General features: G+C 62.0%; 1 protein-coding gene across 2 annotated transcripts in view; it reads left to right on the top strand.

The window, feature by feature from the left end:
- Window positions 1-11,171: 11,171 nt before the first annotated feature.
- SBK1 (SH3 domain binding kinase 1) overlaps window positions 11,172-15,079 on the top strand; it is a 22,600-nt gene continuing 18,692 nt past the window's right edge. The window contains exon 1 of one of the 2 annotated variants that reach the window (XM_014936719.1): window positions 11,172-11,756. In XM_014936719.1, coding sequence (XP_014792205.1) covers window positions 11,695-11,756 — 62 coding nt within the window. In that variant the 5' untranslated portion in view covers window positions 11,172-11,694. Of the gene's footprint in view, window positions 11,757-12,901; window positions 13,046-15,079 lie in introns of those variants that run through there. The other variant, XM_014936718.1, reaches the window with a different exon arrangement.

Genomic DNA, 15,079 nt, shown 5'->3' with positions numbered 1-15,079 from the left:
CTGCCGGCCCGGCCCCGCCCCGCCCTCCCGCCGGAAGCGGTGCCCGGGCGCCCCGCAGCCAATGGGAGAGCAGGTGGGTGGTGCCGGCGCATGCGCGTCTGGTCTCTGCGCGCCGCCGGCCGCCATCTTGGAGAAGGGCGCGGGACCGGGCGGGGCGGGGGGGAAGGGGCACGCCCGGAGGTGAGCCCCGCCGCGCCCCGCCCGCACTGCGCGTGCGCCACCGGCACTTTCCCGCCAGGCAGGAAGAGGCGGGAGGGGAGGGGGTGTGACCGCAGCCTATGGGGGCGGGGTTGGGCGTGGCCACGCCCCCCGGGGGCGGGGCTGGGACGCGCCTCCGTTGCCTGGCAACGAGGAGGCGAGCCCGGGCCTAGGCCTTGGCCCCGGCCCCGACCCCAGGCCTCAGGGACCCCTCTGCCGCCCCCCGCCTCCGCCTCCCACCTTGGAGCCCCTTCCAGTCCCTCAAGGGGCTCCAGGAAAGCTGGGGAGGGACTCTGGAGGAGGGAGGGGAGCCCTAGGAGGAGGGGGAAGGGTTTGAGCCTGCAGGAGGGGAGATGGAGCTGAGCTGTGGGGAAGAACTTGTTTGGTGTGAGGGTGGTGAGAGCCTGGCCCAGGTTGGCCCGAGAAGCTGTGGCTGCCCCATCCCTGGAGGGGTTCAAGGGCAGGTTGGAGGGGGCTTGGAGCAACGTGGTGTGGTGGGAGGTGTCCCTGCCCAGGGCAGGGGGTGGCACTGGGTGGGCTCTAAGGCCCCTTCCAACCCAAACCATTCTATGATCTGGGCTTCGTTGCCGTCAAGCTCCCTGTGTTGGAAACGTCCTTCCACAGGACCCCATCCCACTCTTGGTGGGTTCCCCGGCTCCTGCTCTCCCTGAGCCTTCCAAGATTCATATTTCTTCCCCTCCAGCGCAGGTGATGCCCGCCCTGGGGTGGCATCCTTCGAAGCCCCACTCCTAAACACGTGGCCTCCCCCCACGCACCCAGGAATGGTGGGACCATTTGGAGTGAGCTGGGGAAAGGCGCTGGAGGCAGATACACCACAGGGGCTTCTCCTCAGCCTCCTTAACGTTTGGCAACACATTCAGCAAGTGATGCCAGCACCGGGCACCGGGAGCTCCCAGGCACCTCCAGCCCAGGGGACGGTGGCAGCTCTCCCAGAGGAAGGCGAGGGGTTGGCATTTGATGTTCTTTAAGGTTCCTTCCAACCCAAACCATTCTGTGATTCCATAATTCTATCCCCACCCCACAGTTTTAACTCGACCTTGGTGGGCCTGAGTTTTCCAGCACCTGATGTGGCCAGGAGAGAAAACCTTTACGGAGCAATCCAGACCAGTGGGTGCATTTAAAAAATAGGGAATTGATCCCCAAACTGCTGCCTGACAAAATGAAGGAGCCGGAAGCAACCAGAGCCCCAGAGCAGTGAATTTAATGCAGATCAAAATACTTCTTATGGTTCCTGTGGCTTCCGCTGTTACAAGAGATTGCTGAAACCAGCAGCTTAATAGGCTTTAGAGGGGACAATATACGTGTGGGGATATTGCAAATGCTTGCAGTTACATTAGAGGATTAAACAAAATAAGTGAGGGAGGAAAATAAACCCTCCAGGGGGGTGTAACTAACCACGAGGCTCAGTGAGAAGATTATGGTTGAGCAGTCCCATGTCTTTTCTGTGGCAGATTTTCTTCCATGCTTCCAGCAGAGCCCTGACCCCACGAGTCCCTGTCCTCACGCCCATCAGCCTTTCCCTCTGGGTGGAAAGGCTGTTCCTGCACCACACAGGGTGAAAAAACCTTCACCAAGAAGGGGACATGTAACACACACCCTCAGGCAGAGCACCATCTCCAAAACCTACCACTCCACCACCTCCAAAAACCTCCAGAACCCCTCCAAAATCTCCAGAGCCTCTCCAACACCTCTAAAATCTCTCCCGCATTCCCAACACCTCCAAAACCCCTCTAATGCCTCCAAAACCCCTTCAGCACTTCCAAAACCTCTCCAACTTCTCCAAACTCCATCCAGTATCTCCAGAACTTCTCCAACACCACCTAAATCTCTCAATTTCCAACACCTCCAAAACCTCTCCAATGCCTCTAAGCTCCCTCCAAGCTCTTAAAAACCTGTCCAACATCTCCAACATTTCCAAACACCTCCAAAACCCCTCCAATGCCTCCAAACTCCCTTCACCCCTCCCAACCTTTCCAAACCCCATCCAACGCCTCCAAAACCCCCCCAGTGCCTCCAAAACCTCCCCGAAATTGCAAAACCCCTCCAACACCTCCAAAATCTCCCCAACTTCTCCACAATCCCTTCAATGCCTTCAACAACCCCCAACATCTCCAAAACCCCTCCAACATCTCCAAAATCTCTCCAACACCTACAAAACCCTTCTAATGCCTCCAAAACCTCTCCAAAACCCATCCAGCATCTTCAGAACCTCTCCAACACCTCCAAAACCCCTTCAATGCGTTCAACACCCCCTCAACATCTCCAAACCCCCTCCAACACTTCCAAAATCTCCCCAACATCTCACAACCCTTCCAATGCCTTCAAAACACCCCCAACACCTCCAAATCCACTCCAAAAATCTCCTCAACATCTCCAAACCCCCTCTGAACCCTCCAAATCACCATGCTGAGCTCAGCTGTGTGCTGTGCCCGCCCGTGTGTTCAACAGAGGCTGGAACTGCCTCCAGACGCCACCTCAGCAATGGTTCCATCAAGATATTGCAGCTGCGCTGGCAGAGGGCAGGTTACCATGGTGACTATTAAAAGGATAATCTTATTATCGGCGATTGTTATTCCAGCGGGGTTGTTTGTTGACACGTGTTCTGAGGCGCACATTGCCGGCCAAGGAAATCCAGCTGCCGGACACGGATCTGCTGAGCCATGCACACCTTGCCTCCAAAGCCCCGGAGACCAGCTTCTGCCACTGCTGCAGTTCTTGGGGTGGTGTTTTTTGGATCTCCAAAAGAGAAGCAGCTCCAGCTCCCTGGATTGGGGCAGAATTAGAGACTGGTCAGGGCTGGAAGGGACCTCTGGAGATCATCTCCTCCAACCCCCTGCCCAAGCAGGGACACCCAGAGCAGGTTGCACAGGAACGTGTCCAGGTGGGGTTTGAATGTCTCCAGAGAAGGAGACTATCACCTCTCTGGGCAGCCTCTTCCAGGGCTCTGCCACCCTCACAGGAAAGAAGTTTTTCCCCACACTGAGGTGGATTTTCCCATGTTCCGGTTTGTGCCCATTGCCCCGTGTCCTGTCACCAGGCACCACTGAGAAGAGTCTGGTCCCAACCTCTTCCCACCCACCCTTTAATTATTGCTCAGCATCGATGAGGTCCCACCTCAGTCTGCTCTTCTCCAGCTGAACACCCCCGGGCTCTCAGCCTTTCTGGAGGGATCTGGTGTGCTGCAGGCACAGAACAAGCTGGTGGCCACCAAAAGCAAGAAGAGGAACCTTCCACCAAGCTGCTGGATCCTTATAGGGAGCTTTTCTCCTTTATTCCTATTTCTCCCGCAAAACCCAAGGGGGTGTGACAGCTTTTAGCACGGAATTTGGGGCTGGTGGTGAGCACTGAGATCTGAAAACCTTCATCCTGGCTTTAGAAGCACCTACCCCAAGGCAGAGGCAGGTGTCCTGGTGCCTCTCCCTGAGCCCCAACTGGGACCTCATGGTGCTGTTGACCCGGGGAAAACAGGGTGCCAGGACCGTGGTTGCCACCATCATCACTGGAGCATGCGGAGAAGGGAGGCAGCAAAGCCTGAGCCTGAATCAGCCCCAGGAGGGGAGGAGCCATAAAACTTTTATTATTTTTCTTTTTTTTTTTTTTTAAAAAAAAAACACTTTATGTTTTTAAAAAACGGAAGGAAGGGAAATGCTGTGGAGCTGAACAGCTGCGCTGGGAGACCAAGGGAGCAGCAATCGTGAAAATCGCTCCCAGCTGCACGGCTTATCCCTCGTTTCTTTTTCTAAAACCCTCACAGAAAAACACAGGAACATGATTTGAAGCCCCTCTCACCAACGCCTCCAGCCTGGGTCCCAGCCCCTTCACCCCCACCTTCATTTAATCACTTTATTTCAGTTTTGCAGAGTTTGGGCTCTGGAGTCTGACACCGACCCTGCAGCCGGCGATGCTTCACTTGGCGTCCCCTTCCTTCCCTCCTTCCCTCTCCTTTTACTGTTCCTGCCTCAAATGGAGCCGTAGCTCCTTCCCAACGCCGGGTACGAAGGAGCATCTTGCTGCCCTCCCGCCGCCTGATAGAAAGTCAGTCGATTGAGAAGGTCAAACCTCATTTCAGAAGCACAATTTACAAGCTGCTTTGAAATGGGAGGGCAAGTTTTGTGCCGCAGACCCCAACCACTCCCCGCGTCCACTCGGCAATCAGCTTGCTTATTTAACAAGCTATAAAAAAAAAATGCAGAGGTAAAGGCCCTGGGTATAATTACCTGTGGGGAAAGTCCAGATGTGCAGTCCAGATGCATGTAATTAATTAAACAACCGCTGCTGTGGGAAGGGGAGCCCCCGAGACACCTCTCCCCACGGTGGGTGTCCTTCCTGCTCCCGGAGAAGGTCAAACCTCATTTCAGAAGAACAATTCACAAGCCGCTTTGAAATGGGAGGGCAAGTTTTGTGCCGCAGACGACCCCTCACCATCTTTGTCGCCCTTCTCTGGACCCGCTCCAGCACCTCAATGTCTTATTTATGGTAGGGGGCCCAAAACTCAGTACTCAAGGTGAGGCCTCACCAGTGCCCAGTATGAAGGAGCATCTTGCTGCCCTCCCGCCGCCTGAGAGAAAGTCAGTCGATGGAGAAGGTCAAACCTCATTTCAGAAGAACAATTCACAAGCCGCTTTGAAATGGGAGGGCAAGTTTTGTGCCGCAGACCCCAACCACTCCCCGCGTCCACTCGGCAATCAGCTTGCTTATTTAACAAGCTATAAAAAAAAAATGCAGAGGTAAAGGCCCTGGGTATAATTACCTGTGGGGAAAGTCCAGATGTGCAGTCCAGATGCGTGTAATTAATTAAACAACCGCTGCTGTGGGAAGGGGAGCCCCCGAGACACCTCTCCCCACGGTGGGTGTCCTTCCTGCTCCCCTCCGCTCCCCGTTGGGATTCACCTGGGGGTATTTGGGATCCCAGGTGCTGGGTTTTGGGCACCCTGATTGTATTGCTGGGAACAGCTTCCTAATTCCCACTGAAGGGCTGGGACAAAACAAGCCCAGGGGACCAGGGTGGGTCTGGGACACGCCAGGAGGTCCCCAAACAAACTGGCAAGAGGGGACTGCAGACAGGAGCCTGCTTCCGATGGGATTTGCAGGTCTGGCATTCCATGTGGCATGGAAATTCATCCCCATGTCCGAATCACCCCGTCCAACAGCCTCAGAGCTGGAGGAGGGGGGTGTTTTGGTGCTGTGGGGAAAGAAAGAGTGAGAGGAGCCCAGTCTTGCTGATAAGGGACTCTGCTTCTGTCCCACAAACGAGGGAAAAGGGACTAGTTTTGGGCTGTGGCTTTTTAAAAACCTACACAAAGTTCAGAGTCAGTCCCTGCCATCTCCCTAGACCTCAAAAACCCAATGAGATGCCCTGACATGCCCTTCTGCGCCTCTCCCCGCTCTCAGCCTCCCACGAGCATAAGAAGTTCCATCTAAACCTGAGGAAGAACTTTTTTCCTGTGAGGGTGGCAGAGCCCTGGAGGAGGCTGCCCAGAGAGGTGGTGGAGTCTCTTCTGGAGACTTTCAAACCCACCTGGACACGTTCCTGTGCTCTGGGTGGACCTGCTTTGGCAGGAGGTTGGAGGAGGTGATCTCCAGAAGTCCCTTCCAACCCCATATCATTCTGTGATTCTGTGATTTTGGCAGGAGAACAGTGGAGCTTGGGCTCCCACAGACAATGTCCCACCCTGAGGGATCCATCACCCACCATGAGCTCCCATGGGACACCCACCAGGAGCCACACGGATTCATGACCAGCCGCTCAGTCCCTCGCTTTGGCGGGCGCTGGGCAGCAGCTAATGGGTTTTTTTATCGAGCCCCCTTTTTTTCCCCCGTGTTCCTGCTCCTCCCCGCTCAGCCCATTAGCCGAGGCATTAAATTTTAACATTTTTCGTTGCTCCTTGCAGCCTGTTCCTGGTGAGTGGGTGCCTGGGTGGGTGCCAGGGCCCTGGCACTGCACCCAAGGGACCGTGGGCGCCTGGCTGCGGCGGGGGTACCCCCCTGCACCCCGCAAGCAGGAGAGGGTCCCCCGGTGCCAGATGCCTGTGGGATGCTGGTACTTCTCCCAGCTCCCAAGGACCATCAGAGCATCGCTGCAAACACCCTGCACGGCCCCATCGTCCCGGACAGATGTCCCCACCAGTTCCCCACGTTGGCAGGGGGGGTGACAAGATGGTGACGAGGCTCCATCAGCCACCAAGGGCAGCCAGGCCAACTCCTGCATCACCTCTGGGATGGGCAACCACCCCGTTGCCCAACCCTGTGTCCTGGAGGAGCGGTCCCCAAGCCTGACCCCCCCACCACCTTCACCCCGTGTTCCCACCGATGTCCCCAGCCCTCGCAAAACGCCCGGTGTTGGTAGGAAACCAGAAAACGCCAAGCTCTGCTGCTCCCAAGGGGGGTTTTGTTGCCCCATGGCTCCCCTGGTGCAAACCAGTCCAAGGAGGGTGCTGAGGGGACCTGCACCCCCCACCCTGTGCCACAAGCCATCCCCCAGACCCTCTTTCCCAGGGGTCTCCAACGAGCACCCTGCAGGTGATCTCCACTGGCCGTAGGCAGGTCCAAGCAGAACAGAGATCCTTGAAGGGCCGTGGGGTAACAGACTCCAAATAACAGCAGGAGGACTTGGCCACGGGGCTGGGGTGGTGGCTACTGAGCCCCATCCCGGATCAGGACCAGCGTAAGGGCAGCTGGATCCCACCAGAGATGTGAAGCGTGGGCTCCTCGCAGCCTCATGTGAGGGACCATCTCGCCCAGAGCCCTTCTAGATGTATGGAAGAAGGTGATGGGAATGAGTTTGGGATAAGCCACCCTTCGGGTTGGGTCCTCTCTCTCCTGGGCCAGCTCTGCAGCGAGGAGGGGACCCTCCAGCAGCACGGCCAGGAGCTTTCCGGCCATGAGGAATTACACAGCCATCGATTTTTGCCATTAGAGGGGGTGTGGCGGGAGCAGATGCGCTGCAAGCAGAGCCACGCAATGAATAATTCACGGCCAGAGATGACGAAGCCCGTGGCCAGGCTGGGGAAGCCTCTCTGTGTCCTCTGCTTCTGCCCCAGGGCATCAAATGTGGGCTGAGACCAGAGCCCTTGGTCTCCAGGACCTGGGGGGGGTGTCATCTCTGCACCCTGAGCTGGTCCCAACAGATGGAGAACGACAAGACCCCAGAGCTGCTCCATGAGGACATGTGGGCAAGGGGTCTCCTGACCCATCATGCTGCCCCCGAGGTGGCCTGGCTTGTCTCCTGGTTGTAGCTGGACGTTGCTGTCCTGGCTTGCACCAGTGGCACAGGCCAAGATGCCTTTCGTGGGGCTAAGATGCCACTCGTGGAGCAGAGACACCCATTGTGGGGCAGGGACACCCCTGAGGGAGCACTGTGATGCTCCTGCCATGCCCAGCTGGGACTGGCATGCTGTGTCCTGTCATCCCCCACCGTGCCTGGCCGTGCAGCCCCCCAGGACTGGCTCCCAGGCCGCCTTCTCCACCACCCTAGTGGCTGTGGGCACCCACAGGCACCGGTGGGCACCTGTGGGCAGGACAAATCCCCTCCCTGGTTGCGCCCTGTGCCAAGGGCAGACCCCAGGGAAGGAGGAGGATGGGGCTCTGGGGGACAGAACCCAGGTCTCTCAGTGAGACTGGTCCAGCGCCAGGAGGATGGGTTGAGTTTGCCAGGTCTCAGCTGCGGTGCTGGCGAGCCCCGAGGCAGCAGCCTGGAGGCCCCGGGCGAGGGTGGCAGGGCCGGCGGCGGCAGCCAAGGAGTTAATTTCCCAGCCTCGCCGCATGAATCCGGAGCTATTAATACTCGCAGGCTGGTGGAGCCGTCAGAGCCAGCGGCTGCTCCGCCGGAGAGACCAGCCCCGCCGAGACACAGCTCCCCGGCCACACAACAACTTTCCTCCACCAGCGTGCGGGGCTCCCGGCACGGCCACCTGCCTGCCCGACACTGCCGGGCACTGCCGGACCTCGCCAGACCCCACCAGACCCTGCTGGACTTTGCTGGAGTCCATCAGATCCTGTCGGACCCTGCTGGACCCCACCGCTGCCCGACACTGCCGGGCACTGCCGGACCTTGCCAGACCCCACCAGACCCTGCCGGACCTTGCTGGACTCCATCAGACCAAGGTGACACCTCGAGGGATCCATCACCCACCATGAGCTCCCATGGGACACCCACCAGGAGCCACACGGATTCATGACCAGCCGCTCAGTCCCTCGCTTTGGCGGGCGCTGGGCAGCAGCTAATGGGTTTTTTTATCGAGCCCCCTTTTTTTCCCCCGTGTTCCTGCTCCTCCCCGCTCAGCCCATTAGCTGAGGCATTAAATTTTAACATTTTTCGTTGCTCCTTGCAGCCTGTTCCTGGTGAGTGGGTGCCTGGGTGGGTGCCAGGGCCCTGGCACTGCACCCAAGGGACCGTGGGCGCCTGGCTGCGGCGGGGGTACCCCCCTGCACCCCGCAAGCAGGAGAGGGTCCCCCGGTGCCAGATGCCTGTGGGATGCTGGTACTTCTCCCAGCTCCCAAGGACCATCAGAGCATCGCTGCAAACACCCTGCACGGCCCCATCGTCCCGGACAGATGTCCCCACCAGTTCCCCACGTTGGCAGGGGGGGTGACAAGATGGTGACGAGGCTCCATCAGCCACCAAGGGCAGCCGGGCCAACTCCTGCATCACCTCTGGGATGGGCAACCACCCCGTTGCCCAACCCTGTGTCCTGGAGGAGCGGTCCCCAAGCCTGACCCCCCCACCACCTTCACCCCGTGTTCCCACCGATGTCCCCAGCCCTCGCAAAACGCCCGGTGTTGGTAGGAAACCAGAAAACGCCAAGCTCTGCTGCTCCCAAGGGGGGTTTTGTTGCCCCATGGCTCCCCTGGTGCAAACCAGTCCAAGGAGGGTGCTGAGGGGACCTGCACCCCCCACCCTGTGCCACAAGCCATCCCCCAGACCCTCTTTCCCAGGGGTCTCCAACGAGCACCCTGCAGGTGATCTCCACTGGCCGTAGGCAGGTCCAAGCAGAACAGAGATCCTTGAAGGGCCGTGGGGTAACAGACTCCAAATAACAGCAGGAGGACTTGGCCACGGGGCTGGGGTGGTGGCTACTGAGCCCCATCCCGGATCAGGACCAGCGTAAGGGCAGCTGGATCCCACCAGAGATGTGAAGCGTGGGCTCCTCGCAGCCTCATGTGAGGGACCATCTCGCCCAGAGCCCTTCTAGATGTATGGAAGAAGGTGATGGGAATGAGTTTGGGATAAGCCACCCTTCGGGTTGGGTCCTCTCTCTCCTGGGCCAGCTCTGCAGCGAGGAGGGGACCCTCCAGCAGCACGGCCAGGAGCTTTCCGGCCATGAGGAATTACACAGCCATCGATTTTTGCCATTAGAGGGGGTGTGGCGGGAGCAGATGCGCTGCAAGCAGAGCCACGCAATGAATAATTCACGGCCAGAGATGACGAAGCCCGTGGCCAGGCTGGGGAAGCCTCTCTGTGTCCTCTGCTTCTGCCCCAGGGCATCAAATGTGGGCTGAGACCAGAGCCCTTGGTCTCCAGGACCTGGGGGGGGTGTCATCTCTGCACCCTGAGCTGGTCCCAACAGATGGAGAACGACAAGACCCCAGAGCTGCTCCATGAGGACATGTGGGCAAGGGGTCTCCTGACCCATCATGCTGCCCCCGAGGTGGCCTGGCTTGTCTCCTGGTTGTAGCTGGACGTTGCTGTCCTGGCTTGCACCAGTGGCACAGGCCAAGATGCCTTTCGTGGGGCTAAGATGCCACTCGTGGAGCAGAGACACCCATTGTGGGGCAGGGACACCCCTGAGGGAGCACTGTGATGCTCCTGCCATGCCCAGCTGGGACTGGCATGCTGTGTCCTGTCATCCCCCACCGTGCCTGGCCGTGCAGCCCCCCAGGACTGGCTCCCAGGCCACCTTCTCCACCACCCTAGTGGCTGTGGGCACCCACAGGCACCGGTGGGCACCTGTGGGCAGGACAAATCCCCTCCCTGGTTGCGCCCTGTGCCAAGGGCAGACCCCAGGGAAGGAGGAGGATGGGGCTCTGGGGGACAGAACCCAGGTCTCTCAGTGAGACTGGTCCAGCGCCAGGAGGATGGGTTGAGTTTGCCAGGTCTCAGCTGCGGTGCTGGCGAGCCCCGAGGCAGCAGCCTGGAGGCCCCGGGCGAGGGTGGCAGGGCCGGCGGCGGCAGCCAAGGAGTTAATTTCCCAGCCTCGCCGCATGAATCCGGAGCTATTAATACTCGCAGGCTGGTGGAGCCGTCAGAGCCAGCGGCTGCTCCGCCGGAGAGACCAGCCCCGCCGAGACACAGCTCCCCGGCCACACAACAACTTTCCTCCACCAGCGTGCGGGGCTCCCGGCACGGCCACCTGCCTGCCCGACACTGCCGGGCACTGCCGGACCTTGCCAGACCCCACCAGACCCTGCCGGACCTTGCTGGACTCCATCAGACCCTGCCAGATCCTGCCACATCCCACCAGATCCTGTCGGACCCTACCAGACCCTGCCAGACCCCACCAGACCCCACCAGCTCCTGCCACAACTCACCAGCTCCTGCCAGACCCCACCAGCTCCTGCCGGACCCCACCAGACCCTGCCAGATCCTGCCACGTCCCACCAGATCCTGCCACATCCCACCAGCTCCTGCCAGACCCCACCAGGTCCTGCCAGACCCCACCAGACCCTGCCAGATCCTGCTGCACCTCACCAGCTCCTGCTGGACCTCACCAGCTCCTGCCGGACCCCACCAGCTCCTGACACATCCCACCAGCTCCTGCCAGACCCCACCAGCTCCTGCCGGACCCCACCAGACTCTGCCAGATCCTGCCACGTCCCACCAGTTCCTGCCAGACCCCACCAGCTCCTGCCACATCCCACCAGCTCCTGCCAGACCTCACCAGCTCCTGCCAGACCCCACCAGGTCCTGCCAGACCCCACCAGACCCTGCCAGACCCTGCCACATCCTACCTGGTGGATCCCACCTGCCACAAGCCCCCGTGCAGGGGACACTTTCCTGGCAGCGTTGTGACACCGTCCTCTGTGCCCTCCACCATCCGGCGCCCCATGGACGCTGGGCACCGAAGAGGGGCAGCCGCTTCCCCCAGCCTCTGAAGCACCCCAGGGCTTGGTGGGGGGCTCACCCTGCCCTGCCGGACCCCTGGGCTTGGGCGATGCCACCCCGAGTCCCCGCTCACACCCCCTGAGGACTGGCCGTGCTGCAGGATGGGTGCTGGGGTGGCATCGGGCACCGCCAGCCCCGGAGCCAGGGCGTCGCAGGACACGGCACAGCCCGGTGCTGCCTCCGTGCGCGGTGCCCCGGCGCTCAGCCCGGCCCCGTGAAGGGCTCCCCAGCATCATGGCCCCGGGCGGGCAAGCGTGAGCCTCTGGCCACCGGCAGCACTTGGTGAGGAGGAGGAGGAAGATGCCAACGCGCCTCCGGCACTGCCCGGCCTGTGGTCCCCCTCACCCGGGCACGGCGGCCACCGGAGCCGAGCGATGGATTCCTTCTGCTTCGTCTGCTTCCAGAAAGAGGAGCTGCAGCCCCTGCACCTGCACAGGTCAGTGCCACCCCCCGAGGGGACGCGCCGGGAGCCTGTGAGGGGCACGGGAGCAGGGCACCGAGCCGGGCTGGGGGGCGATGCCTGGTGTGGGAGCTACCATGGCCGTGACAAAGTTTTCCTTGGAGCAGGTGCATCCTCCTGGCCAGAGGAGACCAGGGCCGGTGCCACGCCGTACTGGGGAGAGCTGTGTGCCCAGCACGTGTGTGTGTCTGGCTTGTGCTTCCCCAGCAGCAGCTCTTGGGGGCATGGGGTGGGCGTCCTGTGCCATCCCGTGCCGTGCCATGCCATCCCATGCCACCCTGTGCCATCCCGTGCCATGCCGTGCCATCCCGTGCCATGCCATGCCATGCCATGCCATCCTGTGCCATCCCGTGCCGTGCCATGCCATGCTGTGCCGTCCCATGCCATGCCATCCTGTGCCATCCCGTGCCGTGCCATGCCATGCTGTGCCGTGCCATGCCATACCATGCCATGCTGTGCCATCCTGTGCCATCCCGTGCCGTGCCATGCCATGCTGTGCCGTCCCGTGCCATCCCATGCCATGCCATCCTGTGCCATCCCATGCCATCCCATGCCATGCTGTACCGTCCCATGCCATCCCATGCCATGCCATGCTGTGCCGTCCCGTGCCATGCCGTGCTGTCCCGTGCCATGCCATGCCATGCTGTGCCATGCCAAGCACCGTGTGCCCATGGGAGCAGGGCTGTGGGGCAGCAGTGTGTGACCCCACAGCATCCCGGCGCCATCCCACCCTCTCCTGCGCCCCCCGGCCAGACTCTGCCCCCCAGGGACCTCCTGCCACCCCTGGGGCAGGGGCTGGCTGGGGCCCACGAAGGTCCCCAAGGCCTGGCCATCTGGGCAGTGGCACCGGTGCCCCCCCTCCTTCCCTCCCCACCCTCTGCCACCCGCGCTGCTGAGCGGCGGCCAAGGCGGATGTGCCGGTGCCGGAATTAGCCGGGCAGCCGGCAGGGACACGAGGTGTGAACGCTGGCACATGGCGTGCCCAACTGCTCCTCCGTGGCACCGAGCCACTGCCACCTCCCGTCCCGCGCTGCCCTCGCCGGGGCAAAGCCCCCACCCCGCCACGGCTGGGACCACCTCCCCGCCATGAGCACTGGCCACCCACGGCTTGGTGAGGAGGAGGAGGAAGATGCCAACGCGCCTCCGGCACTGCCCGGCCTGTGGTCCCCCTCACCCGGGCACGGCGGCCACCGGAGCCGAGCGATGGATTCCTTCTGCTTCGTCTGCTTCCAGAAAGAGGAGCTGCAGCCCCTGCACCTGCACAGGTCAGTGCCACCCCCCGAGGGGACGCGCCGGGAGCCTGTGAGGGGCACGGGAGCAGGGCACCGAGCCGGGCTGGGGGGCGATGCCTGGTGTGGGAGCTACCATGGCCGTGACAAAGTTTTCCTTGGAGCAGGTGCATCCTCCTGGCCAGAGGAGACCAGGGCCGGTGCCACGCCGTACTGGGGAGAGCTGTGTGCCCAGCACGTGTGTGTGTCTGGCTTGTGCTTCCCCAGCAGCAGCTCTTGGGGGCATGGGGTGGGCGTCCTGTGCCATCCCGTGCCGTGCCATGCCATCCCATGCCACCCTGTGCCATCCCGTGCCATGCCGTGCCATCCCGTGCCATGCCATGCCATGCCATGCCATCCTGTGCCATCCCGTGCCGTGCCATGCCATGCTGTGCCGTCCCATGCCATGCCATCCTGTGCCATCCCGTGCCGTGCCATGCCATGCTGTGCCGTGCCATGCCATACCATGCCATGCTGTGCCATCCTGTGCCATCCCGTGCCGTGCCATGCCATGCTGTGCCGTCCCGTGCCATCCCATGCCATGCCATCCTGTGCCATCCCATGCCATCCCATGCCATGCTGTACCGTCCCATGCCATCCCATGCCATGCCATGCTGTGCCGTCCCGTGCCATGCCGTGCTGTCCCGTGCCATGCCATGCCATGCTGTGCCATGCCAAGCACCGTGTGCCCATGGGAGCAGGGCTGTGGGGCAGCAGTGTGTGACCCCACAGCATCCCGGCGCCATCCCACCCTCTCCTGCGCCCCCCGGCCAGACTCTGCCCCCCAGGGACCTCCTGCCACCCCTGGGGCAGGGGCTGGCTGGGGCCCACGAAGGTCCCCAAGGCCTGGCCATCTGGGCAGTGGCACCGGTGCCCCCCCTCCTTCCCTCCCCACCCTCTGCCACCCGCGCTGCTGAGCGGCGGCCAAGGCGGATGTGCCGGTGCCGGAATTAGCCGGGCAGCCGGCAGGGACACGAGGTGTGAACGCTGGCACATGGCGTGCCCAACTGCTCCTCCGTGGCACCGAGCCACTGCCACCTCCCGTCCCGCGCTGCCCTCGCCGGGGCAAAGCCCCCACCCCGCCACGGCTGGGACCACCTCCCCGCCATGAGCACTGGCCACCCACGGCGAGGTCCTGGGGGTGACAGTGCCGGGCTGGTGGCCAGGCAGGGCTATTGGCCGGGCTGTGGGCACGTGCCAGTCCAAGCAGTCTGTCCTTCCTCCCTGGTGTGCAAGAAGCCGTAGGATTTGGGTTTGGGTGTAAATCACCTTTTTTGGACCCTCGATTGCCATGGGTCGTGCCCCACGAGCTCGGCGCTGGCTGGGAAGGTGCTGGGAGGTGTTGGGGGGACACCAGGGGACGCCGGGGTGACACAGGGTCCTTGGGTGTGGGTGCTGCTGGAGAGGGGTGCGGAGACATCTTACCGCCCAACGTGGGGTTGGAGCTCACGGGCTGCACCCAGCCTGTGCTGGGCCACAGGTGGCACGAGTTGGGCGTTCTCAGCCAGGGAGGGGACAACCCAGGGTCACAGTGCAGTGGCCTGAGCTGTGGGGTGGCCGTGGGGACCACCCCTTCCATGCGTGTAGGGGGGGGACACCCCAGGGCGGACACCCGGGCCTTGTCCCCACAGACCTCTCCCTGTCCTGCCCCACTTCAGTGGGGCCGGGGGGGACGACTGCCTGTCCCCAGACACCCCCCCCTCCCCGAGTTGTCACTAGCCTGTCCCTAACAGCTTTTCCCTGGGGCTGCCGCCAGCCCGTGGGGACAGGGCTGTCATCGCCTGCCACCGCCAGCACAGCGGTTACCGGGGTGGGCTCCCCCCAGGGAGGGGACAGGATGGGGGGATGGGGGGTGACAGAGGGACCCACCAGCTGCTCCTCACTCTGCCACCGCCCCACCGAATGTCCCTGTCCCTGTCCCCCGAGGCGGAGGGAGCGCGTGGGCCGTGGGTGCTGGCGGCAGCGTGCCTGTCCCTGCAGCCTCGCTAGATGGTGCCAGGAGAACGGGCTGCGAGCGGCGGGCGGCGGGCC

The sequence above is a fragment of the Calidris pugnax genome, unplaced genomic scaffold (assembly GCF_001431845.1).
Source record: "Calidris pugnax isolate Ruff unplaced genomic scaffold, ASM143184v1 scaffold17, whole genome shotgun sequence".
Lineage (NCBI taxonomy): Eukaryota > Metazoa > Chordata > Aves > Charadriiformes > Scolopacidae > Calidris > Calidris pugnax.
This window is presented reverse-complemented; position numbering and strand designations above follow the sequence as displayed.